Here is a 27,968-nt window from a genome sequence, read left to right on the forward strand (position 1 = left end):
GAGAATGAAGTGACACCGCGTGTGTGCGTTCAGTGCCCGAACTTTAGCTGACACAGCAAACACTCCAAAGCCTCCCACCCCGTGTGCCTTCCCTATTAAAAAAAAACATGTGTGAGCATTAGGGAGAGCAACAAGAGGGAGATCCCTGAAGCTCGTGGGTAAGGAATGTGCACCGAGCTGTGCCTGAACGTCTGATGTCTCCAACTATTTGTTAAAGGCAAGGGCAATACTTCCGACAGACGGCCCTCCCCTCGCCTGCAATAGGCTCCCAAGAATAGCAACAGCCTGTGTCACTGGAAAGGGCAAAGCCTTCTGAAATAGCAACAAAGTTGTTCACAAACCACTTTGCGGTTCGCATTTGGTTTCAGCCAGCTTCAGCAACTTGTTGCCATGAGGAAAATAAGCCGGGCTGCCCTGGCTGGCCGGGGCAGGAGGGCTGCGCTCTGAGGGACCCGTGGCCAAGGTGCGAAGCAGGGCGCTGGAGCGGTGATGGTACCCGGGCAGAGTGCAGAGGACCTGGGCCAGCAGTGCCAGAAGATGGGAGCAGGGGAGGATGAGGAGGGCAGCAGAGGCAGCAGGCGCCTCCGCCAGCTGCCGGCTGCAGCAGGTAAGGTGGTGGGGCCGGGGGCTGGGTGCTGCCGAGCAGCAGCGTGCAGCTGGTGTGGATGTGGGAAAACCACGCAGCACGACCCGCGGACTGCGGGCATACACACTGCCTCGGTTTCCCACAGAGTGAGAGGGCAAATAGGGGAACGACAGCTTTAGTCTTGCATCAGGGCAGACGTGATACTTTTCCCTCAAGGCCCACCTTTCGTGCATGGGTTGTCTGTGGTGTAAATCTTTTCCTTCACGCAGATCAGCCACCTGAACAGAGAACCCGCCGCACCTGGGATAAGAGCAGTGCTCCAACCCTTGTGTGCTCGATTCAGCCCTAGGGACTGAAGTCCAAGGAGGCCATGTGAGCAGGGCACCTGCTCATACTGGGGCAATTTTTGGGGTGGGGGCACAGGGACTCCCTGCTGTCTCTTCTACTCTAGCATTTCGTGAGGGAGCAGGGTTTCTGTGCTGACACATGGAGAGATCAACGGCAGAATTTCTTCTGAAATGATTTTTGAGTGCTAAAGCTAGATTTCATATCTCTTCACTTTTGCTGTCACCCCCAGCCAGCGTTTTTAAGTTACAGTGTGGTTTTGCAACTCGGGTCCTTTCTACTGGCAATAAGATCAAATGAAAATGACACACAAATGTGATGTTTCTCACCCACAAGATAGCTGTGCCCAAACAGGAAAGTGTTGTTGCAAGCCAGAAATTACTGTGATGTCCTGAGAAAGTTTTGTTCACGTAAAAATGAATGAACTGACTAACCAGTGCATGCTTAGATAGCACAGGCACAAATCCTTTGTCAGAGTGCAGTAACGATCAGTCCAGAAACATCTGCTGACACCTGGGAGCAGAGGAAGCAGAGGTTAATGAAGAACAGAAAGGCAGTTGGTGTGCAGACATATTTAACATTACCTAAGGGTATGGGGGAGCAGTGCAGATTGCTACAGGATGGCGTTATCAAAGGGAAGCACGGCAGTTACAATAAACAGGCAGCAAAGCGCTGTAGTGCGACGGCTACAATTAGAAGAGTATGTGCAAGTTACACACTTGGCTTTACCCTCAGAAATTAAAGCGTAACCTGAGAAATGCAGTCACATTGCTAGGAATTAAGAGAAGCTGTTGATTCTTACTGCAAAATAACAAAACAAAGCCTAGAAACCATTTAATGTAATGAAGGGCCAGACTGCCTGTTGACATAATGAAAATGCATGGCAGAGTGCTGAGAGGTGGAGAGATGGCCTGGCTGGCTCTGCCCAGGCTCTGCATTGCCCTATCTTTCCATCAATTCCAGGACATTTTTGTTCATGAAGTCTCAATATTACACGATACATTAATCAGACTTATGGTACATAAAGTACACAATACCTCCCACCATTGCAGGAATTCAGATGCAGGAGAATGTGTGATACATTAGTTTCCTTCTGCCTTTTTTTTCTAGCTCCGTTTACAAAATGTTTGCTTTGGGTTGGCCTTTCATACTTGGATGGCAGGAGTCATGTTTGTCAAAGAGCTATTCTGAAAAGAGGATAATCATCTGTGTTGCAGATTCAAATCTATGCAGTGAACCCAACTTATCATTATTTTCTCACCTGTGCTTATTAACCAAGGATTGACAGAGCTTGATTTCACCTTCCAAATGTCTAAATATATCAAAGAATCCCTAAGGATTTAAAAAACATATTCTCTCTTCCTGAAAGACAATGTCTTTCCATCCCAACTTGAGAAATTTCTCACCTCAAATTACACTGAAGTCAACAGAAGAAGGCACCATGCAGGAAGAGATTGTGAATTCCCCTCCTAGTAAAATAGATGCATTTGCACAGATTACATAAAGAAGTAATCTCCCCCTGCTCCAACTCAGTACGTTTTTCTATATACATCATGTTCTCTTGAAAGAAGGAAAGGGAAAACTGCACCAAAGAAACCTCAGTATCTGGACTGATGTGGAACATCATGCTGTCATGAGGATTTGAAAAGAGCAGACATCTCTCACAGCTCTTCTGCACATGCAAGGGGGAAAGAGCATTGTTTCCCAGCTTGAACTGCTGGCAAATCTTTCCTGGCACAGATCATTTATCCGTAATGCTCATGAAGCGCATGTGCAGAGCAAGTATTTCACCTTCAGAAAGGCTGCATTTTCCCAAATATGTTCTTGAAAGTAAATAGAAAGGAACACACCCTTACTAGCTTGGCCCCATCCAGTCCCATCAGCAGTACACTGCTATACTGCAACTGCTCTTGCTCTCCTTTTCAGGAACAAAGAATAAACATTTCCAGCAAACGTTCTTGAAGATAAGTTTGTTTGCCAAGTCGTGCTGCTTTTGACCTGAGTAACAGTTATGAAAAACCATTTTGTTTACATGGAGAAACTAAATAATAGACTTTCCAATCACTTGTCACATACCAGCCATGCACTCGTCAGCCATGGGGTTTGTTGCAGGCAGAAGGAGAAATTTCTCTGGAAGCCATCATTAAAATAGTTTGTTCCCTTGGGTTGCACACTGCCATGTATTTTGCAGGCATCTTATAAAAATAAGAGGAATATATATTTTAAGAAACTTTTTTTTTTTTTTTTTTTAATGCATATGAACTGCCAGCAACTTCATTAAAAACGACACTTAAAAGGACTGTGAGTACAACTACTGCAGTATGCTTTATCTTGAATTGTTAAAGCAAAACATGCTGAAGTCAAAGAGAACTTTGTCTGGAGGAAGACCACAAAGTAAAACTGAGCAGAGTTTTCAGGGCTTAACTTATCAGGCAGTTTTGAGCAGGCAGGTCTTAGGTACACCAGTTACAGCAAAACCTCCTAGTGATATAAAACTGTTTCTCAGCAGAATAATGCCTGGGAATGACAAGTTAGCTGCTGAGTCTGTTGCCATCATTGCAGGAAGAAAATCTGTCTCCCTCTGCATTACAGCAGAACCTGCTTTGCACTCAGGGGTCCTCTTTAAATACAGCCTGCAGCTACTTCTATACCACTGTGGGCATGTGTCACCAGCAGACCAACAAGGGTACCAGCTGATCCAGTAAAATACAAACATGAAGACATCTGTCAAGGTGCTGCACTTGGAGATGCAAAAAGTATATATGTCCTTGAGTGCTTCCCTAGCAAATTCCAGGTATCGAAGCTCCACCCCCAGCTTGTAGAGTCTCTCTGATTAAAAATAAATAATCACCTCCATTGCATTGCTCTGAGGACCATGGGCTGGGGAGAGGAGAGTCTGGGTTATAAGGAACAGTGCTGGTGGCAGACTCCTTTAAGATATTTGAATTGCCACTGTCATTTTGAGTAAGAAACTGGAACCATACCAAACTGGCAGTTGCACATTTAAAAAATTAAAAGCTGTGCAGGACACAGAGCTCAGAGCAAAAATAGGAGACACAGCCCAGGCTGTGTCCTTAAAGTTTTTGTCCCATTGTTATTTAACTTTTTTCTTAGTTACCTAGAGGATTTGAGGGTGATAAAGGTAATAGGTGGTTAATAAATGAGATATATTACTGGTTGAATGAACTTAGGATGGCTCGGCCTGTTGACTGCAAGCAAATATCATGTCTGGGGTTCCTCTCAGCTAACTTTAGACATCTGCATCTGAGCAAGCAACACAGATTCCTTTTATAGTCAATGAAGAGAAATAGGCATCTGACCCATTTCAAATATCTAGAAGTACCTACTTTCTGCAAATGGTTACAGAAAAAATCTAGAGATGCTGCCTTTCTCTCAGTTAGGAAACTTGAACACGCCCTATGTGTTTTAACACAGCCAAACGCCAAGTAACTTTAATTCCTGGTTAGGATATAAAAGGTTAGGTCATATCCAAAGAAAACACACTGAGTGCCTTGGAAAGAACTTGGTCATAGAAGAAATGGGTTGTCCTGGAGAGTAACTAGCTGAAAGTGAGCTCCTGTACACTGCTCTGACAATCATTTGATCGGTACTGAGCGAAATCTCCACCAGGAGCAGGACAAGAATTGAAAACTCCAATTTGGCACTGTGCAACCACTACAGCAGCACTGGATCCAGTTCCCAATTTATTAAAATTGATAATCTGGAGAGAGTTCAGAGAACAAAGCTTTGAATACTTAAGGGACTGGTAAACTTGTAAAGACTCACAGGCTAAGTAGTTTATCCAGGAGACATCTGTGCGATGACTTGATGACAGGCTATAATTTTGTACTCAGTGAACAAAGCTACATGCAGGCAAATGGAGAGTGAGATCTGATGACTGGAAGTCAAGGCTGCAGAAATCAGGTCTAGAAATAAATTATAGATAATTTGAAATAAAAGCAATTAACCATTGTCACAATGTACGATTTAGAGTCATTGGTTTTCAACCACTAGCATTTTCTAAATCAAAGCTTAATATTTTTAATGACCTATTTCAAATAAAAATACATTTAAATGTGTCCAAAGGGTTATGTTGTGCTGTTCATGAGTATCAGACCAGATGACTACAATGGTCTCTTTTGGCTTCATAATATACAGATTAATCCAACAACTTAGGTTAAATGTGTCAATGATGAAAATGCAGGGCTATCCAAGCAAGCACTGGTATCAACACTGAGCAGAAGTCTGGGCAGAACACTGTGATAAAAGTAATACAACAGTGTTGTATCATCATCTCTGATTTTTTGGTCAGGGTTTATTGGAAGTGTACATTTTCCAGAGCTAGTAATACACAGCAACCAGGCACGTCAAAAATAGAAAGGGGAGGGAGAATTAGTTTTTGCAATGATAAAACAAATATTGCATGTGTACCTTGCCATAACCCACGTACTAACCTCTGTTTAAAACAAGTGCCATGCTCAGCCACATACACAACCGTGTGTCTTTCACAGGTCTCTTGCCATCTGTGGCCTGCCCGCCAGCCTAGTGCAAGGGGCAGTGTGGGCTGAGGCGTACTGGGAGTGCTCAATAACATGGGGCTGCTGCCTGGCTCAAAGAGAGCAAACCGAGGGTCAAGCAGGAGAGCTGATAGGCAACACCCGTCTTTAATGGGTTTACACATATCCTCTGGCCCTGGAGGGATGGCTTATGCCCACACTAAGAGCTAAGCTCTGCTGCCCTCCGAAATAACCTGGCCTCCTGTAGGCTGGCTGCAGGGTGTGACGGTGGCCTTGTGCCACCAGCCAGGCCGTGTCCAGGAATTGTCAGCAGAGCGCGAGGTGACGTGGGGCAAAATCATGCCAGACACCATGCCAACAATGCAGTTGGATACATGGCTCCCTTCCAGGGTCGGGGCCTGGGCTCTGGCATTGTTTGTTTTAGTAGTACAGATATCCTGTTAGGCCGCTCTGCGCCTCCCCTTGCCTGGTTTTCTTCAGAAATGCAATATCCTCTCTTAAATGGGACTGATCCTCGCCAATGTGCTCAAAAGTTACTGGCAAGGTACTTTCAGGCAGTCAGCATGATCAGAGAGCCTTAATGCCTTAGAAAAATAAACTAAAAATAAACAGTCTATGCTTAATTTTCTGTTGGGCTGTATACCACTTTCCAGCCAAGCTGGAAAATACTTGCTGCAGGAGAATTAACTGAAGTATGGACTCTGTTATGCTGCAAAAGCTACCTCTCCTCAGACACATGCTATCTCTCCAGCTAAGCAGGAAATCAGAAGTCAGTTTACTCTTCTCCTAGCTGTGTTGCAGCCAACATCATGGTGAGAGGAAAATCACACTGGGAGAATGAACAAGACCAACAATAACAAACTAAATATTCCTCAAAGTTTAGGGTGCAAAAGGCTTCACAGTTAGTAGAACAGGATCAGTTAAATCTATCTTGTAACAATAAACAATGTATCATAGTTGCATAAAATGAGTTTATTTTAAAGTGGATGTTCAAAGGCATATAATCTCCATTTGGTTTAGGTTTTCACCATCTGTTTTTTATTCCTGACATTGTGGCTGACCTAAACTATGCAAAATATCTGATCCTGATATTCCAAAAAATCTGAGATGACTGATGAGCAAAGCCCAGATAGTTCAGAAATTTGTACCTTAAAGATTTGTTTCCCTCAAATATCTTGGCTGTCTGGATCAGCCTGTTTGTCAGAGCATATGTTTTAATACGGCAAAGAAAAAGAAATCACTGGTACCAGCAGCCATCATGGCATCTTCAGATGAAGCAAAGTAAGTGGTGAGGGGTTATCATACTACTGATTGAAATCAAGGTTGAAGCAATTTGGCTGGAAAATTATTGCTTTCATTGCCCATAGTAGACTGGTTGGGTGGACAAGAGTCCCTCAACTCATTACATGAAAAACCCTGAGAATGCCTCAAGGCAAAAATTGCTTTCTTACCAGAAGGTTACACTGTCAATACTGCCTTTTGCAATAATATTCTGCAGTAGAAGGTCTAATTATTTAGGGCACAACCAAAATCCTATTGACTTTTGTTTAGGAAGATGAGGAAACTAAAAACATTAATTATTATGATATGCAATCACATGAACTAAACATTATATAAAGATATTTTATATATATAAATACTAATAATTATAATAAGTATTAATAATACTAATACTAATAATTATATATATATATATATATATATATATATATATATATATATATATACTCTTTTAAAAAACAGCATTGTATATAGCCACTGCTGCTGGGTTTGTATGTACCTAACTTCTGCCTAAAAGCAACGAAACATTGTTAGGGCTGGTATACCAAAAAAAATTATTACTGGTTGTCAGAATGTTGCAGAAATCACACTATCAATTTCTTTTTCTCTCTTATTTCAGGCTGTGGAACATTTACATTTCTATCTTCTGCCATTGCTGCTGTAAGTGGACTTCTGATGGGTTATGAGTTAGGCCTTATCTCTGGAGCACTTCTTCAGATGAGCAGCATATTAGCACTCTCTTGCAAAGAGCAAGAAATTGTTGTAAGTTCCCTTCTTTTTGGCGCCTTATTTGCATCCCTTACAGGTGGATTCCTGATAGACAGATTTGGAAGGAGGTTTGCAATAATTATTGCATCTTCTTTACTTGTGTTGGGAAGTCTGATTTTACTACCCTATGAATCGTATGGGATACTTATTGTGGGACGGATTGCCATAGGTATTTCCATATCATTATCATCAATCGCGACATGTGTATATATTGCTGAGATTGCCCCACAGCACAGAAGAGGCCTTCTCGTATCATTGAATGAACTCATGATTGTGATAGGCATTCTCTTTGCCTATATTTCAAACTATGCATTTGCCAGCGTATCTCACGGCTGGAAGTATATGTTTGGCCTTGTGATTCCATTAGGTGCCTTGCAGGCTATTGCGATGTATTTTCTTCCTCCAAGTCCTCGGTTTCTTGTCATGAAAAATAATGATGAAGCCGCAAGAAAAATACTGGAGAGACTACGGGAAACTTCAGATGCTACTAAAGAACTCACTTTGATCAAGTCTTCCCTGAAAGACGAACATCAGTATAGTTTCTTGGACCTGTTTCGTTCAAAGAACAACATGAGGGCCCGAATGTTGGTGGGGCTCACACTAGTCTTTTTTGTGCAAACAACTGGGCAACCCAACATTTTATTCTATGCATCAACTGTTTTGAAGTCAGTTGGGTTCCAGAGCAATGAGGCCGCCAGTTTGGCTTCTACTGGAGTTGGAGTGGTTAAAGTGGTCAGCACAGTCCCAGCCACGTTTTTTGTGGATCAAGTTGGAAGTAAAACTTTTCTGTGTATTGGCTCTTCTGTTATGGCAGTGTCATTGGTCACAATGGGCTTAGTGAACCATAACATACACGTGAACTTCACCAGTGTCTGTAAAAGCCAGTCTCCAGAGGATTCCTACCTCCAGAGACCAGGAAACCTCACTGGTGTCACCAATGGGAGTCTCAAGGACCTCTTCTCTAGTATGACTTCACCAGAAAGACTCTCCTTCGACACACAGAGAAACTCTGATGTTGCCACGACAGGAGAACTGAACAGGACTACCCTGGCAGAAGGCAAAAGCATGATGGCATCTCACACAGAAAGTGGGGAGGTTCCCGTTGTCCTGAAATGGCTCTCACTGGCCAGCCTGCTTGTTTATGTTGCTGCCTTTTCCATAGGTCTTGGACCAAGTAAGTATTTCTTTTTTTTTTCTAATTCTTTGGAATGATTTACTTAAAAGTGAATTAAGTGCTGGGATGACAGTGTTTTCTGCTAATACGCATCGGCATTATCACAGACTGTCCTGGTGGGCCCAAGGTGTACTTTTTGGGAAGAGGTCCTGACCATTTAAGGTCAATGGTCTTATCTCCCTTCAGTTCAGTGAAATTAACTGTTCACCTCCAGTGAGGTCAGAAACTGGTGTGAGCTTTGTCCAGCAAAGTTACAGGGCTCCTGCGTATTTTTCCTTTTTGTGTTCTGTAGTGTTGTTACACAGGGAAAGTGAAGATGTAGGCATTTGCTGCTGCTAACCCATAAATCCAAGATTATGATGAGCTCTCGACCTCTGCATGGTAAAACATCATTAAATCCACAGAACGGCAGCGTGCCTGAGTCCTGTTGAGGATCTGGCCCCCAGACTGTATAACAGACTTCAGATACAGTTAGGGAATATAAAGCGTCATAGTTCATGAGCAAACGTAAGTATCGTCATCATCATCACTACCCGTGCTTCTATGAAATGGAAGAACATGAAGGAGAGTCACTGTGCAATGGAGGCACTGTTGCAGCTGCTGTCACACTTGCTGAGGAGACACTTCTCCTGAGGAGAACATTTCTGCCATTCCCAGGCACTAGGAACTAAATCCCTTCATTTTGTTTTGTTTTGTTTTGCTTTAATAGCACTTGCATATTACTGTACTTTGAAGGGGTTGATTTTTTTAAGCCACATTGCAAAAAGCACCTGCACAGAGTCCATTATTTATTAACTGACTTCATGTGCTCTTGTGCCCTGGCTCAAACTTGACTTGCAAACACCCTGTACTCCTGCTGCACTATTATGATGAAAAGCTTCCACAAGAATAAAGCCCAACAATTGCACTAACAGCAACTCTCCCCTGCAGTATTTATTTTAAACATTGCTCACTGGGAGAGCTGCGTGAGATAAACATCCATTGCCAGGGCAGCAAGCTCGGCTGTGTTATTGCAGCATTGTTTCCTCCCTTGCAGACCATCTTGGAGCTAGATTCTGCTTTCAGTGACACAAGTCCAAAACTAGGGGTGCAGCCCTGAAAAGAAAATGTTACTTTAGCTTTTCCTTGGGTGTTTCAAAAGCACAGTTAATGACCCTCAGGGCAGGAGCACTGCTTCAGGTTTGGACTGAAGTTTTGGGCTCTTGCTGAAATCAGCTTTCCTGTTGACCTGGCCGTAAATGTGCTCCTGGTCATTTGGGCAGGCCCGATGTGACGCTAGTGATAACAATGTCTGCTTCCTTGGGGGCTATGGAAACCAAGGTGTGTGCCAGGCTAATCTGAGAAGTCTTTGAGGCCCGTGTTTGTTCTCTGACCTCTTTCTTGACTGAAAGCACAAGTCAAGAAAGTCTCAAACAGCAAATGGGGAAAAACAGGCACCATCTCGGCTGCAGCTTGTTAAAATCATGTGCAATTAAGCCATGATGCATCTGCTTAGCAAGTGAAGGCCAGGGCCAGGAGAAATACAGGTATTTCAAAACACAAACACACACTTGCAAGACAATTCCCTGAATTTAAAAATACAGTATTCATTTAAAACTGGCAATGCATAGAAAACACAAGGGTAAGAAAATCAAGAAGTTGTTGGAATCTGCAAAGGATCTCTTGTGGTTGGACAGTCAGGGTTGGGAAGGAGGTTTTGGTTTGTTTCTCATATTCAGCCTTCAACATCTGTTGCTTGGAGTCCAAATCCTTGAATGTATTTTAAAAGCCCAGATTTCTTATCCTCAGTGTGCCTTTCTTAGTGCAAGGAATAAGTGGGCCCCTTCGCCTATATAAAATAAACAGTTTTAACATGTTTATGTTATTCATCTCTAAATCTGGTCTGTGGTCTGGACCAGACCAGTTGCCATTGTCTGCTCTGCAGAGAGAGGAGGCATCGGGGTTACAGCGCTGCTTCCAGCGCTCACCGCCCACCACAGCCAGGCGATGCCTGGGGACAGAAGCACTGAAACCAAGCACAGTTGTATTTTCAGTGCTCACGTCTCCTGCTCTGTGCTACATCTGCCTGTTCTGCTGGCTCAGGTGGCAGCAGTGTTGGGGATGTGTCTGTTTGTGATCTAAAGGTCCCATCAGGCTCTTCTGGACAAACTGCAGAGAGGTTCTTGTTCTTCCCCTCCTCTCCACTGGGCCGCTTCTGGAACAAATTCAACCACTTTATTTTGAGTCCTTCCAGCATGATGTTTTGCAGGGATAAAGGAGAGCCTGTGCAGCACCATTAGGTAAATGGCACACTCTTCATAGGGCAGAGCTTGCAGTCTGAGCTCTTTTTATAAATTATTTTTTTCCTTTTATTTTCTTTCCTTTTTCTGGGGGGGATTCTAGTCAAAGAGCTAGTTGCAATCCAGATTTGCACAGCTGGCATTCGTAAATGTTACATTTTTCCACGATTCCTCCTTTGCTTCCAAATTACATTAAGTAGATAGATTTTTTAATGAACCAAAGATATGCTAAATATATTTATTGCCATTTATCAAAGCACTCAGGCAGCATGCTGATGAGTGCTCAAAAACAGACCGTGAGCGATAAAAACCATTTCTGCATTACAAAAGAATTCACAGGCAGGTGAGCATCTGTTTAGTTACTTTTTTTGATTCAGGGGTGCTCTGTGTTTATATCATCAACCCCTAGGCAAGATAAAAGGAGCATTTCTGTTGCTCTGTTATGGATTAATTATGTTTGATGAAATGTGATCCAACTGCTTGTTCACACTCAATTTCACGCCATCATAAGGACATTTTGTAGGTGCAACAAATGAGTATTGCATCATGCCGCAGAACAGCACATGCTGTTTCTCCAGTGGTGTTTGCAGGAGCACCTCCAGGCACCTCCAGGAGCACCTCCTGTGTTACTAGCACAGGGGACTCACTTGACACACATCTTTGTCTTGAGTTACCTTTGCTTTATATCAGAAAAGTGACACGAGGATGAATTTTTCTCAGTAGGGAAAGATATCTGTGGAGCCCATGAGAAATCTCAATCTGGCTGCTACATGAAGGGCGAGGAACACGAAGGGCTCTGTGCTGCATCCAGCGAGTGTTTGCAAAGAGGCTTGCTGGGGCCACAAGAAGTCAGCCTCACAGAAACAGCCTTGCCATGCCTTGCACAAGGAGCAGTGAGTGCAGGCAAATGGCATGAGTACAGTGTGGAAGTAGATCACCAGTGCGTCACTGAAGCTAGGTGTGGCCCTGAAAATTTGTTTAACATAAAGAAAACACAGAGAAATTCTTCTAGTCAGGGCCAGGCCCACATATAACCATTCACTAAATGGCACAGAATTAACTGAAATAGTTGCAGAGTATCTCATTTGCAGGTTGTCTGCTCAAAACACTTGGGGGGAGGGCAAAAATAGTGGTCCTTTCTTATAAAGAAGTGTCACCTCCTTCGTGGATCACCACTGTATGGTGGAACATACCAAAATGCAGAAACCAGGAGAGCCAAACTCTTGGAGTATCAGACTTATTTTCCAAAATAAGTCTGTAAATGTGGGACTCTTGGAGTCAGATGGAGCATATGCAAGAGAGTTGTCTTGCTTAAGAACTGTAGAGCACCTTCAGCCTTTCTGAAACAGAGCAGGTGGCCAGAACCCTGATGCTTCCCTCAGTGACTCAATGAAAATTCAGATTTGGGTGTCAGATGATCTGTTCCTTTTGCATCATTAGAATCAAAAGCTAAATATCACTCATGCATGGACAACTTGCTTCCATGTTTTCCTATATATCAATGGAGGTCTTTGCAAGCATAAGCCCAGGGTTTTGGCACTGGGTGACCTCACCAATGAGCTGTTGAAAGAGAGATGTAGCACATTAATACAGGAATGCAGTGTGCTCTGGAACTAATCCTCTCCATCCAACAAATATCAGAGGGGCTCCAACAAGTCCAGGGCCCGGAAGGAACTCACTCAGCACTAACACAGACTGGACCCAAAGGGCATCTGTTTCTCAGGCTTGAATTTGTTCTAGCAGAAAAAATATAAGAGCAAATCAGGACCTCCCAGTGGTTTCTTTACAAATCTCAGGTATCTCTTCACATATAACACAGGAGTCCTGCATGCAGTTCAAGGGAAGAGATCCATGCAGATCACAGGGATTTTTTTTTTTTTAACCATGGAAAGGGGAACACTTTTATTGAGAGAGGGATGTTGAATGCATGCATTTGGATTGAGTCTATGGCATTGGTGCCTTGTTCAAAAGAGTTTTTTCTTCCTCCTCTGTCAGTCCTTAGAACACATTTCTGTACAACTGCAAAGTTATTTAGGCAGCTGGCCAATGAATGTCAGGATAATCTGATGGTGCAAATTGCATCAGCTCCGCTGACATCCCCGACGTTCATGCTGAGAGTGTGGAAATCAGTGAAAGTACTTTACACGTAGGACTGAGGGGCATTTTTTTTTGACAGAAGCCATCCTCAAAACCATTTAGATGCATAAAGTCCATAGGTATTTATCTCTTTGTGGACCCATGGCAGAAAATGATGTGTTACTGCATGTCCCTGAGCAGCAGGCAGCTTTGTGCAGTTCTCTGGAACCAGAGGCTGAACTCTCAGAGCAGTTTTCCTGGAGGCCATCACAGGATCCTCTTCCGGGAGACTTCTCAGAGCTGCTGGGATGCCCTGACCCTGAACACTGAAAGCCCACCCAGCACACACGCAGCTGTGGATGCCACACTCCCAGCAGGGATCAGTGCCTGCATCTGGAGGAATGGGGCTTGGCATAAAAAAAAAAAGATATATATATCCATCTAGATAGATATAAAATCTAAATATATGTATATAGTTCTGTGATGGACAAATAAATGCATAATGGGCTCATGTGGGAGGATTTAGAACTTACGGAAACCTTGCTTTTCTTCATCTCTCTTATAGTCCCATCAAAGCCCAGCCCCTGTAAGTACATGCTTGTAGGACTAGCAGTACTATGGTATTGATTAAGACCTGTTAAAGAGTGGAATAAGTTAAATCTGAGATGTGTGGGACCAGAGTTTGAGCACCCATGTGATCCTAGGGCGGGGAAAGATGGCAAGCCACCAAGATGCCCTTGAGTTCCTAGTTTAACACTAATGAACTTCCTCCCATAGGAGGAACTGTGATTTCATGTCCCCTGGCGTGTGCCCCTCGCTAAGAGGGAGCAGTGACCACGCTTTCTGGCAAGCCCTGCTGAGATGCACCATCTCATTGCAGTGGCAGCTTTCTGTGTGGGGCTGTCAGCCCCATGAGGAACAAAACTCACATGGGGACTGCAGTGAAGACAAGCCCCTGTTGAGGACAAATCATAGAAGCAAATATTTACTGATTAAATCCTAATTCGGATCGACAGATGCCTGTTCTGAGTTTAAATCTGGGCAGATTTGACGTACTGAGTATATCAAGAGTTAAATTTATATCAGCTTGAATGGATGCTTTAAAACTGAGCTAATTTTTACCTAAAATGGAACATATGTTTCAATACGCTTAGACTTACACATTTAACCAACGTGAGAGACAGGCTCCACAGAAAATCAACAGAAGGAAATATTCTCCCCACCTATGGGGGCTTTCAGAGCCCTGCTATCTGACCTGCCATTTGGAGCAGCCTTCCTTTCCTCAGTGGCTACTGAGGGGGCTTAGGGCGATCAGGAAGCTAAATTAGAATTTGCGATGGCTTTCCCATGTGAAAACTGCCTGTTGTGTCTATATTTTGTTGTGAGTTGTTGACGTCATCCAAATGCAAACTTTTATACCTGTGTTGGGGACAGTAGGGAAGGTGGAAGAATGATGAAAATTCAAGGGTTTGCAAGAAAAGTGAAATCTGTGGAGGTGATGAAGGAACCAAGTCCCTCTTTCAACCTATCACTCTCCTTATGCAATCTTATGTGGCAGTCTTTCTCTATGCATTTTATCAGACTAAGCAAGCCAAAACCCAGACCTGGAACATTTTCTGAAAGCCCAGAGAATCATGCTGAAAGCAAACATAGTCTACTGGACTTTGCCACTGTGATTCATAGATTAATTGGCTACCTGAGGTAAAGAATGATTCATTAGCATGGTTAAATGCAGAACATTTTCTATGTCTTTCTCTTCAGTCACTAAATGCATCTGTAAGAAACCTAGAAAGAGCTGGTTTCACATATGACACTGAACAGCCCAGGTACTTGATCACAGAGGTTGTATCTCCTGTCACCCATTTGAGCCAGACCGCATAGGACTGTTTTTTCTCTGCAACAAAATGCTCCTGGACTTACTCTTGGTCATCAAATGCCCTACCAGAAACTGGAAAACCTTATGGGAAAGAGAACTGTCAGTATGGAAATTCTGTCAGTGGATTTAGTTTTTAGTCCTTCTGCTTTCTAAGCCATATGGCCTTACGCTAACATGGAAAGCACTGGTAAAAGGTAGGGACGACTAGAATTCACATCAATATTTCTGTCATTAAAACAATATTTCAGGCTTCTACAAAACATGTGGTTATTGTATTAGTTTATAGTGCACATAAATTTGATGTTAACAGGCATTCATGCTCGGCATTGCCTCGCATGACAGTTGTTTGCAATGCTTTATTTTCGAGCTTCTACAGTTTGCAGAGCAGCTCTGGCCTGGCCTTAAATTTCGTATAAATGAGCAGCATCAATTTTACACTGTTCTGTGGTTTACTCTGGAAAAGGAGATAGTGGTGGGGATTAAATTAAGTGCTCAAAATACACAAGTGCTTAAATGCTTTCTTGGATCTGAACCAGAAAAATAAGCCTGGGAAATGGGCATGTTTCACTGCAAATCACTACAGAAAGTCTTATTTTTGCTAATTAAAAATGAACTTGGATTCTTTATTTTAAGACAAGACTCCTAGCACTCTGCATTTGTGCTGAATCATCACTGGATGCATGCATACATGTGGTTTGACTATGACACTTCTAGCATTTATCTGGCTCATTATTCCCGGGCTATTCAAATGGTGCCTTGTGTGGCCTTTATTTCACACACTGTCTGCACTAAGCTGCAGCAGAAAGACAAGGCGTGACAAAATGAAGAATAAAGAAAGGATTGTGAATTGCCCACTCGTCCTATCACCTTGTCCTGGACAAGGTTTATCTGCAGCCCCTTGTTAGCAAGTCACTTCACTCAGGAATCAGCTTGTGTTTTCATGGTATGATTAGTAGAAGTGAAACGTGACCCAGTTTAAGATATTTTTGGATAGTTGGATGCTGAGTTGTAGGATTTCAACTTGTAGGAGATGTCCTCTAAAGTATCAGCCAAATAGGTTACTCTTATCTACCTTGATAGGATCTACAGATTTGGGAGGCTTTTTTAAGTGTAAAAAATGTTATAATAAGGCAAAGATGTTTTTGCAGTGATGAGACATGGAAATGCCAGCAAGAGTTTTCTCCCTAATTATTTCAGAGCTCCATTTTGCAAGAAGCAGAGTAGCCTTGTTCAACACCGAGGCTTCCCATGCCTCCGTAATGGATGGCTCCCTGGCTTTCAGCATACTCTGCTGGACTTAAACAGTGATTGGAGCCAATATTCTGATCTTGGTGCTCTGATTATACAGATACATCTCTGCTAATGGCTGTATGCTAATAAGCCTATTGACACAAAGGAACTACTTGACTTAAGAGGAGTGGCTTCAGTGCTTAAAATTAGCTATACTTATGAAATACCTTTTCAATTCAGATTAGTTAGTAGCTTCTGGCTAAAATGAAGTGCTCTACTTCAAGAAGACCCACTTTAAAAAATCACATAATGAGTATTGTTGTGACACTAACCAGTAATTGAACCTAACAATCCCTGTTTGTTCCACAGGGGCATTTTCTTCAGCAAAGTGGTTCATTGTCAAGTGGATCTCGCATACCATCTTGTATTTGTTTTCATATGCTAATTGAGGCTGCCTATCATGAGCCGAATTTGCCCTTCTCATGTTGTAGGTCAAGTGTTACATTTAAGCATTTGGTAAATAATAATGGCCTTTGATAATCATATCAAAGATAATGAAGGATTTTATAGTAATTTTCCTTGAGCATGTTCTTGCAGGGAAGAGCACTGTGACAATGAGATCTGTGAAAAAGTTTATAGGGCATATGTCGAGTTTCATAACACCAGCTTACTTTTGGAGAGAGGGCTTGGAGGAATTTTTTTTAGAGGAAACCTGATTTTTGACCAGCTTCATGCAAAAACTAGAACTGTTAGAGGACTTCAAGTGCAAAGACAGCATTTCATTTCACTTGTAGAGATCATCAAACTAAAACAAGCCTTTTAAAGTATCAAATATATATATATATACTGGAAAGTGAAAAACATGCAATCATGTAGCTTACTGGCACTGCTGGGGAAGGTGGAGATTGGCAGCCAAAGTGCAGAGGGGATGGCCAGGTAGGAAAGTCATTGCATGAAGTTAGGGGATGTTTTTTTGCTTAGGCACTTGAGTTTCCGTGTCACACTGAGCTCTGGGAGGAAAACCAGGAAGATTTTCTTAAAGAGAAGAGGGACACAAAGAGGCACCCACTTTCTGTTGCCTTCAAAAATCAACTCCAAGCATAGAAAATTGTGCTCTTATGAATGAAGTTGAACTGAAAGACACCTTGCGGTGGGTGGGTGAAACCCCCTCCTTGCCACCTCCTGCCAGCACAAACCAAAGCAAAGCCTGAGCAGCAGTGAACAGTGAGGGACTTAAATGGATCTAAAAAAAAATGGATCACAGCAGTCCTCTCACTAAAAAATTGCTGTTTTACAAGGCTATTTACCCTTTCCAGTTGGAACTTTCTGGAGTATGTGCACAAATCTCTATTTTGCAAGAGTAAAGGCTTAAATTGCCCCTAGTCGCGGTGTCCCAACAGCTCTTTTCTGTTGTGCACCCCCTCAAGGCCCCACATGGGCCCTTGATACTGGAAAAACAGGTTCATTTACCCCACCCCAAATGAGTAGTTTCTCATCTCCATACTTTTTAGAAGTGAAATATGTTATAATCAGAACTAATTCATGCACAATTTCCTCGTGGATTAGAGCCTCTGGCTTCCTCAGTCATTCCTCGGCAAATGCCTGAGAGGATTATCCTAGATTCAATATTCTGAACAAATAAACACCTACAAACAGCAATACACACTGCAGGTTTTAATTAAAAGGCCATTTTGAATGACAATATGTGATTTATGTAGTCAAGCATGTTCTCCCTTGAAGGCCTGTTTTCATTTTTCCCTTTTTCTCTCTCTTCTTTCCCTTCTGCTTGCCCTGAAAGTTGCTCTGTCCTGATGGGTAAGTATGAGTGCCTACACAACAGCGGATGGGAGACAGAGACAGTGCCTGTGAAATCCATTTGCAAACAGAACTGTCTTCTTGTGTATCAGTTTAAATCAGCTTCTGTTAGGGGACCTGAAAAGAGGTGAAGATAAATATATTATTATCTATCTACAGTAATGATGCATGCTTCTGATATTGCTTCTGATATATTTGCTGCTGAGTGCTGTTGTTGGGCAAGATGGACCCCAAATCACTTTCACTGAGACAATTCTGTTACTCTTACACCTTTATACTTCTCTCAGTTCTTGCCCAGCAATCATTCAAGTGGGAATCACCGATACAAGAAAACTTCTTGTTCGTGTCCATTCTTTCAACATGAAAGTAAGTGGACAGTAATTGAAGGTCACTGAAAATAGACTTAAGAATATATTGAACTATTGAAAAAGAGGTTTTGGGGGAAGGATGCCTGGGGAAAATCAGAAATGATGCATATCTCACTGCCCTCCTCTTCAAATGCCCCAGACAAGAGTGGAAGGAGGCAGTGCATTGGTCTCACAAATGAGGTCTCTTCCCCCAAAACCTTCCTGTGGCTTGAACATGAACTGGAGGAGTCATAAGTGAAGGGTGAATTCCCTGTCCTGCCGTGAGGCTTCTTAGAAGAGGCACATGCAAGTGTTCGGCCTGTCTGTTAGTGATGCAAATAGTTTGAACTGTGGATAACTATTTTTATGTACTTTACTACATCCTTGGAGATAAAAGGATGAAATCCCACTTGTCTTAACTTGTTTTACTTCAGGGAGTCAGCCTGAAGGGTTAACCATTAGAAACAAAAATGTAGTATACCAGAAGAAAAAAAACCTTAAGCATTGCCACACCACATCAGCTCCTTTTGGATCATCCGTTGTGTCAGGCATATTGCAACCAGAGTTGTAAAGCTGCTCAGAGAGGAGCAATAATCAAACTTTCAAGCACCTCAAAAGCCATAGGGTGAGGTACTTGTTGTCAGATAGAGCCAGAGGCATGAGGTCAGCTGAGGCTTCTGCCGAGTGCCCTATCTCTCAGCAGTAGAAGCCTTCAGCTCCTTTTCATGTGCACACACACAACCTGAGATCTGACTTAACCCTCTGCAAGCAAGCAAACCCTCTGCTGGCCACTCACCTGCTCTCCAAAGTAATGCAGGCTTGCATTCTCTCCATATCCATCAGTTACTAACTTTGAGCAGCCACTTCACTCTCACATCTCTCTGGCAGTGCCAGAGAGACAAATGGCTTTTATTAAATGGAGGCATTGATTTTTAAGGCCGGTTGGGATTGTTTGCTTTGACCTCTGGCAAAAAAACTGTGGGCAGAATTTCAGTCCAGAAACCAGGTACTTGAAAAATCCGGTGTGTGTGTGCGATAAGCCTGGAAAAAAAAACATGGCCTCGGTGAAGCCATGTCCTTTGCATTCCTTCTTCTTGTGGCAGCTTTGCAGTTGCTTGCTTTCATCCTTTCTCAGGTTTATTAATTTGTTATGCGTTCTTAGAGGGTCTGCCTGCATTGCTGGTGGGATAATCCCTTCCTCGTCTTCCCTTGGACCTCTTGTTGCTAACAACCCAGTCCTCTCCTTTCAAAGACTTACGTACTATGTACTTTTACCTACTTCTTTCCTAAGCCATAAACCCACTTAATCTCTTCCCAGAGTTTGTACCTCAGCAACTTGAATTCTTTCAACTATTCTAACAGCTGCTTCTAAATCTCACCACAAGGAACTTGCTCTCACACAATACAGGTACAGGAAAGGAAAAAAATGCTAAGCAGCAAATGAATAGCAAGAGAATCTAATATTTCATTAATGAGAGCTGCTGAGCAGCTTCCAATTTGCTTCTGCCTCCTGGCAGGAATGAGGTCAAAACAAGGACATTTTTCATTCATGTACCTTACTTGAATGTTGAGTACCCTCAAGCTCACAGTATTTCTCAGATGTTCTCAGATGTTTCTGCTTCTGTGATATGTCTGTGATTTATTATTATTATTGTTATTATTATTATTGTTATTATTATTATTATTATTATTATTATTATTATTATTATTATTATTATTATTATTATTTTATTTACTGCATAAAGAAGAGATCACATGAGGGTTTGAGGTACCTCTTTCCTTAAGACCCAAATATAAAGCTCATTAAACTGCCCATTTTGGCTCAAAGAAAAAGGCCACCCAATCTGTTACCCTGTCTCCAACAGTAGCCAGTAGCAGATGTTGAGAGAAAAATACATGAGGGAAAGCACATGTTGCGTGCACAGCGTGTCCTTCTGGCTAGTTAACGGACTTCAAGAAAAATGTTGAGATTTTTTTCTATTGTTGTTTAATAGTCCTTGATGGATCCTTTTCCACACATACAGAGAAATAATGTTTTAACATCCAACATTTCATCATTTTATCTCATTACTGCTTTTCACATCTGAAGCATCCTGTGAAGGTGAGCTCTAGAGCTGAAATATGCATTGTCTGAAGAAGTACATCCTCCCATCTAACAAATGTCCCTGCTCAAACCACTTAGCTTCTCTTGGTTTGTGTCTTGTTAAATGCAATGAATCACTCAGTTGCTGATTCACTCAATTTTTTAACTGTGCTGTGCTATTTCTTTTATTTGGTTGTATATATCTATTAAGCTTCTAATCAGGTAACTTAAGCATTCTCCATACTGTCACTACAGCAGTTACCCTGACTGTCCTGGTAATTTACTTACAGAGATCATGCTGATTCTAGTACCGTTCCATTTTTGAAACAAAATATTATGGTAGTCTTTGATCTTCCATTCCTACAACAGTACTGGATTTGAAATGGTATAGTCAATATTCATAGAATTATAGAATCACAGAATGGCTTGGGCTGGAAGGGACCTTAAAGACTATCTCGTTCCAGGGACACCTCCCACCAGACCAGGTTGCCCAAAGCCCCATCCAGCCTGGCCTTGGACACCTCCAGGGACAGGGCATCCACAGCTTCTCTGGGCAGCCTGTGCCAGTGACTCACCACCCTCAGAGTAAAGAATTTCTTCTTCATATCTAATCTAAATCTATCCTCTTTTAGTTTAAAGCCATTGCTCGTTGTCCTATCACTATATTCCCTGAAACAGAGTCCCTCCCCAGCTTTCCTGTAGGCCCCCCTTAAGTACTGGAGAGCAATATTACAGAGCATCTTTGAGAGAGTTACATCTTGAACTACTTCTGCTCCTTATTCCTTTAGTGTCCCCTTGACTTTGTTTAGAGGTGAATGTCACTCTCCTGGCCAAGTGTTTGTTGGTATACCTGAATCCTCTGTTCTTCCTTATCTGGACAAGGTATTTCAGTGCATCGAGTTTCTGTAATACTTCCTCAAACAGTTGACCACTTTCTGATCCAGAGCAAAATTTTCTTTGAATTAACTACATCTGTGTATGCAGTGGGTGGCTTTTCTTCTCCAGATTTTGCCATAATAAAAGACGGTTCAGCTGTACAATTTCTCTTAACTGCTGTCAACATACAATTCCCTACACATCAGTAAGGGTGAGTGCTACCTGCAGCCACTGCCTGAACAGATCCCGTGGGTGTTGAAATTAGCACAGGGTCTGATGCTGAGCCCTTAGCCTCATTTCTTACCCCCACTTGAACTGGAAGGCACCAGCTCTTCCCCCATCCATTCCATGAACAGCAGCCAAGGGCTGCCAAAGCAGACACCGTAAACTATCGCGTGTGTGCAGTGTGGCTGCTCCTGCAGTCCTTCTGCAATAATATTAGATTACACAGCAGACAGAGAGGCGGTTGCAGTGGTGGCAGGACATTATTTGGACCCTGTTTTCAAGGTTGGGCTGATTTCCTCTGTAAAATGTAGCTGCTTAGGTTGGTGGAGGCGGAGCACCTAGTTCTCCTTGCAGTGACTTTGGGAGCATGCAGGTTAAATTTCCGCAGGACAGCGTGCACAGGGTAGCAGCAGTCATTGTGAATGGGAGCCTGAGCCTAGTTCCTGGCTTCCCAAGAGAAAGCCACATCCCTTCTGTACCTACAGCAGCTGCTGCTTTTTGGCAATGGTACAGATAATAAAAACAATCCCAGAGAGGTGCTAAAAGCAAAGAATCGATCGTTATCGCTGCCTCAGCTTGGGAAAAGGGATAAACATAATGTAATAAGTGTCAGATTTCTACAACTGCTATTTCTTTGAGGGGAAAAATCCTTTCCACTCTTAGCCAGGCAAGCAGAGGTCAGGGGCATGCCAGAGGAAGCAGATACCATTAGCAGACATGAAGAACAGACCCGGTACGTTGGCGAGGTCTGTCTGGACTACATAGCTGGTTGAAATAATAGCAGCTAAACACTACTGTGGCTGATGCAGATGCTCAAGTATTTGGGTTTGTTAACAGGAAAACACTGTGTTTCAACCCCCTAGACAAATCAGATTTATCCTGAAAGGGACAGTCTGTCCTTGCAAAAGTGTGTGGTATTGGAGATGGTGCAGCGTCATATATTTCAGCCACATGCCGTCCCCAGGAACAGGACTAGAAGAATACCTCCCTCTGAAGCCAGTTTTACTTCTTTTCTTTTTCTTTTACTTTCTTTTTTCCATCCTGTGTAGAGACAACACAGAATATGCCTAAAGCATTTATTTAGTGGAAAGTCTGCCTTGTTAGCAGCAAGTGTATTAAATTTGCTGTGATCCAAGTCAGATAAAAAGAGACCTCTCTACAGCTATTTGTGTGTGATGACTGCGTGCCACTGGGCCATGTGCAACAGCATCAAGCTGGCACGCACTGTGGTCTTGATTCTCACTCCTGCTTATGGACTAACATCACCACATTGCCAGGTCTCCCAGTGTGGGTGGGAACCTCATTATAATGAGGAAACAAAAACAAAAAAGAAAGAAACAAAGAAACAAAAACCCTGGGTCAGCTCTTTCTTACCCTGGGTCAGCTTCTTTCTTACCCTCACCAGTACAGTCACACAGGAACCCTATATGCCCCCGAACGGATAATTCAACATGACAGATGGCCATACAGGGTCCAGTTTTACAGTGTAACTTCACTGCCCAGTGCATGTGTCCTGAGGAACCTCCCATCTGTTATCTTGCAGGAACACTTATCTTGCTGAAACAGTATCACACAGGACCAATCTATAATGCCCAAGGGCCTGAAGATGCAGTTCATCCACATGCACTTCTTTGCTAATGTGCTGGTTGTCTGCTAGCCCACAACCTCTCCACAGAGCAACTTCTTGCTAATTAATTGTGTTTATGAATTAGAGGAGATGTGTTAGTTGGTTTCTTTGTCCTAATAACCAGGAATAGCATAGAAATGCAGGGTCTTTTTTTTTTTTTTTCTTGCTCTTGTTATCGAGGTAGCTACCCAGCCAGCTCTACGTGACCAAATTTGCTTTTGTGGACTAGAAACACCAGCACTGAGGTCACCTGTGGTGTGGTGTGACATGAAGGAGCCAAAACTCAGGACCTCTGTCTTCATTTATCCCTCAGTGATCCCATTAATATGTAGCAGAGAGCTGGAACAGCAGACGTGCCTTGGCACGGTGGGTTGATTTATAAGGTGGCATAAACAGCCAGCACTGCTCAGAGGCCCAGGAGTACTTTGGTTTGCTGCCCCAGCCCCATCAGCATTATGTTACTGGAGAGCTATTCAGCTGGCACTCCCTTTCATCTGCAGACGTGCTGTCAAGGCTCACCTCCCCCAGGCCTTTCACATTTCCCGGGTTAGGTCCATGCTGGAAGGGAACGATCGATGTCCTGGTGCTGGCACTGCTCAGGGTGGGCCTCAGGGGGCTGGGCCCACTCATACCTCCCCAAAACCGCCTTATCCTGCCAGGCAGCTCCATCTGAACCCACCTGAATGTACAGCAAGGAAAGCCATCCTTTTCAAGATATTTTATACTTTTTCTTCCATTTCAGTGTCTTGGCTGGTCCTGAGTGAAATTTTCCCTGGCGGGATCAGAGGACGGGCCATGGCTTTGACATCCAGCATGAACTGGGGAATAAACCTCCTCATCTCCTTGACGTTTTTGACTGTCACTGGTAAGATTTCTCTGTGTCCTCCTGAGCTGACATTCTCTTCATGTCCATGACAAACCTCCCCTATGCGAACAGCACTGCTAAAATTGCAGCCATGGTGTCCCAGGCGCTAAACGCAGAGACCTGCTCAGGTGCCATTTGTTGGTATCACTTCACTGCCTCCTCCACACCTTACTGAGTCTGCGCTACCAATTCTGCCTCTCCCATGGACCCTACAGCAATGCAGTTGTGATTAGTGGAAGCCCCTTCTCCCCTTCACCCCCCTGTGGTGTGTGTGGCTAGGCTGGCAAGCAGCTCTGGACTGCTTGGCTTCCTTATACCTTGTGTGCTTGCCATGCATCTGTGCCAGGGCTTCTAAGGGTGCAGGGAGAGGAAGGGATCGTGACAGGGACTAATGCTATCAGAGCACCTGGAGGATCAGCCCTGTGGGCTGGGAACCCCAACATTTAAAAACAACATTTCATTACTAAATTGAAAATACACAGTATTTAGGATTTAGTCCTGCTCCTTCTGAAGTCAGTGGAAGTTCTGTTGGTTCAGATCCATCACAGCTTTTTGGATCAGTGTTTTGTTTTTTCCCCCCCCCTCCCCCGGGGGAAAAAAAGACTATCCCATAGCAATCAATCCATTTTGGAGGATTGTCCTTTCTTCAAGAAATTTTCATTCAGAAAAAGGTATTTCTGGAAGGTAAAAATGTTTTGTGTTTTAATTTGAGAAAGCAGACTACCATGGAAAATTTATAAACTAAAGATAAACAGGGAAAAAGGTTAAATACCAGCTTTGAAATTCATTGATTGGCAAATAGTGTTTTCTAGTTTTGCAAATTTCGGTTTTCAATGTAACTCTGAAGAAAATGTGATGAATGTCAAAATAGATAAGGGCACTGAATTTCCAGGGTTTCTTTAGCTCTGTGTTACTCAGCAACAGAGGCAGAGGCAGACAAGCAATTGTTATCAGACCCACAAAGAGTTCAGGTGATTTCACTCTGGTATACATACTTTGAGATGGATTATTTAATACTGTGATCTATGACTAAAATAGGCTTCATATTGGCATTTTTGGGGGAGAAAGATAATTTATTTCTTGATAAAAATTAGGACAAAATATGCCAGGTCAAATTCACTGTGTCCACTCTAGTAATTTAGCTAGATCCAGGGTCCCCCTCAGAAGCAAATCTTCCAGCTGTCCCCACTCACCACACTTTGGTTTGCATCGCAGAGTAGCCCTGAACTGCTTTTGTAAAAAAACAAGCTGGAAAATGAACCATGAATGCTCTCCAGTTGCCAACACTTGTTCAGTCCTTGGGACAGACCAGAGCTAAGGAAACATCCCCAGAAAAAAGACAGTGCACACCTGGTGTCCTTAGCATCAGCTGTTTGACCTGAAGGTCCCCTCCTGTCATGCAGCATTGCTTGTTAATGTACACCTAGCTGTTGCTCTGGTCTCAGTTACAATGAATGCAAATCCACAGTAACTCCACTGGCTTAGCTGGATCTAATCTGGATTTATGAAAGTGTAACTTCAAGCTAATATAAGTTCCTAGTCTGTAGCAGAAAGGCAGAATTGGAAATTCTGTCTTCAAGCAAATTTAGGTGGTAGTTATTGTCGTCAGCAGGTACAAGATGTGGAAGACACTGACTAGAAGAGCAGCTTCAGCTGCATTTTTTAGCGCATGGCACAACTGGCAAATGTCTCAATTTTCTGGCTTAGTTTTAGCAGGGGAGAAAACTAAGGGAGCTGCAGCAGCCTACACACACTGGACTGTCCAAGTACATGACAGTGGCAGCCGAGTCCATCCTGTCAGGCTGAGGACCTGTCTGCCCCCATAGACCCAAAAACCCACGAGTCCTTGGCTGGCCCCATTAGGTGTTAAGTCTTCGGCCACTTTCTGATGCAGAACCCACTGCTTGCAGTGGAAATCCTGGGAACTGACAGGCTGGGAGGATTAACTGGAGACAACTGCTGCAGTGTGAAAAAATGCCCTTTTTGCTCCATGAAAGAACAAAACCAGACACGGGTGGAATTTCAAGGCGCTTGTGACCCCTGGTGCCCTCACATGAAACAGCAACAATGGCTGCTCAGTTTTCATCCAAAGTGACAGCAAACAAAATAAATCAATGGGTTTATGCTAAATGGGTCAGTGTGGGCTCCTCAGTTTTCTTTCATAAGGACTATTAGAAAAAGCAAAAGAATTTTTCTTTTTCAAATTATACCCTGGCACAAATAAAAGGGACAAGAGAAGGCCCAACTTCTTTCTAACTTCCCCTGTGATTTAGGGGCTGTGTCCTAAACAATTATGGCAGCAGGAAAAAAAATAATTGAAAATTAAATATTTTTTTTTTCTTCCTTTATAGAGCTTATTGGCTTGTCCTGGGTGTGTTTTATTTACACAGTAATGAGCCTAGCGTCCCTGGCTTTTGTTATTGTGTTTATACCAGAGACGAAAGGATGCTCTTTGGAGCAAATATCCATGGAACTGGCTAAAGAGTAAGTACCAAGCATGTCTGTGTCCCTGTGGTGTCAGGGAGACAAAGCCGCTCAGTGCTGTGCACTAACAGGAAAACAAGTTGGTATTTTGGGTAAAATCACGCTCTCCCAAGGCTCAAGCTTACACACGCTGGTCTCTGTGGCCAAACATTTTACTGTTACTGAAGGACCAGCCCCAAAGTGATGGTGGTGTCCAGCATCACTACTGAGTGCTTGACTCCACAGCACGTTTGCTGACTGGCATTCCTAGAGGGAAGGGGATGCTGCTCTCCTCTTTGGGCTGTGTCTCAGCTTGTGGGCAGGAAAAGGGAAGGAGAGAGACCCTATGTCCAGTACTTCAAGACTCCATGTGAGCTTTGACAGCTGTTTTAGATGGGGAATTTTTTGTGTGTTTGCTGAGCCCTGTGGCTCTGGACAGTAAGAGTCCTTCCAGCGTGTTTTGTGTCCCCACCTCTCCAAATGGAAAGGGTACCAGCAGTGAGAGGGTGGTGGCGATGGGTGCCGGGTGCCGCTCCGCACAACCCAGTCTGGCTATTTTTGTGTGACTTGACTCCACTCGTTTATGTTCAACAGCAGCAGCATTCACCACCTCCAAATGCAGGTGTCAACCCTTTCCCATCCTTTCCAGTTGTTTTTAACCATTAAAATACATTAAGACGACACATCCCTGCTGTTTAAAACGCAGCACTCTCCTATACGCCCTGCTTTTTTGGACTAGCCTCAGAAGTCTCCAGCATAAAAAGCTAAAGAAAACTACAGGTCAAAAACATTGGCGATGGGGCCAGCCCGGCTCCTCAGGGACCCCCCCATACCCCAGGGCCGCCCCCCCGGAGCAGGCCCGGAGCCGGGGCCTTTCCTGGCCGGGCCTCCCGGCGGCGGCGCCCCGAGGCCGGAGCGAGGGCGGCAGCGCCGCCTGGCGGGCGGGCGGCCCGGAGCCAGGGCCTGGGGGCCGCGGCTGCTGTGGGGTTTTGTTGTGGGGTTTTGTGGGCTTTGGAGGGCTGCTGTCCTGACCGACAGCCGAGCCCGAGGCGGTGGGCGAACGCTCTGCCCCTTGCACTAAGTGGAAATTTGTAATCTGTCTCGATTTTTCCTTTTCTTCTCCAGGAAATACGCAAAGACCCCGCTGTGCTGGGTGGGCCAGCGCAGGGAGAAGCTGGTGCCGGTGGAACTCGCCAAGGGAGAGAAAGAGCAGTTCTACTAGGCTGGGGCAGCCAGGGCAGCCCTCAACAAAAGACTGATCCCAGACAAAAAAAAAATAATAATAAATGCTGACACTATGATGGGGTACATGGTATCTTCGCTATACACAGGATAATCTCTTTCATTTCTTAGTAAAGCTTCTGTCGGTGGCAGTTTACAGCCAACATTAAAGATTGTTGTAGTTTATAACACAGCAGAATGTCGGGCTCTGTCTGTTTTGAACCAGAATCCCTCCCCTGAGGCTCCTCGCCCCTGGCACACAGCAGGTGACCAGAAACCAAAATGTTGTGCACAATTCTTGTTGTCCGTACTCA

At 43.6% G+C, this 27,968-nt stretch overlaps 1 protein-coding gene across 1 annotated transcript; it reads left to right on the forward strand.

The window, feature by feature from the left end:
* The first annotated feature begins 269 nt into the window (after nt 1–269).
* Nucleotides 270–27,847, forward strand: SLC2A12 (solute carrier family 2 member 12). The gene is made up of 5 exons (XM_068677362.1): nt 270–607; nt 7,349–8,671; nt 23,848–23,970; nt 26,322–26,454; nt 27,559–27,847. Exons 1-5 carry the CDS (start codon nt 490–492, stop codon nt 27,653–27,655), a joined length of 1,794 nt encoding a protein of 597 aa, XP_068533463.1. The 5' UTR covers nt 270–489; the 3' UTR covers nt 27,656–27,847.
* Nucleotides 27,848–27,968: the final 121 nt, after the last annotated feature.

The sequence above is a fragment of the Anas acuta genome, chromosome 3, assembly GCF_963932015.1.
Source record: "Anas acuta chromosome 3, bAnaAcu1.1, whole genome shotgun sequence".
In the NCBI taxonomy this organism is placed as follows: domain Eukaryota; kingdom Metazoa; phylum Chordata; class Aves; order Anseriformes; family Anatidae; genus Anas; species Anas acuta.

What these genes read in the sequence shown, in the direction of transcription:
- SLC2A12 (XM_068677362.1), top strand. Translation starts at nt 490, where the DNA reads ATGGTACCCGGGCAGAGTGCAGAGGACCTGGGCCAGCAGTGCCAGAAG. An exon ending in CCAGCTGCCGGCTGCAGCAG is followed by an intron (nt 608 to 7,348) that starts GTAAGGTGGTGG and finishes CTCTTATTTCAG; the next exon opens with GCTGTGGAACATTTACATTT. An exon ending in TCCATGGAACTGGCTAAAGA is followed by an intron (nt 26,455 to 27,558) that starts GTAAGTACCAAG and finishes TTTCTTCTCCAG; the next exon opens with GAAATACGCAAAGACCCCGC.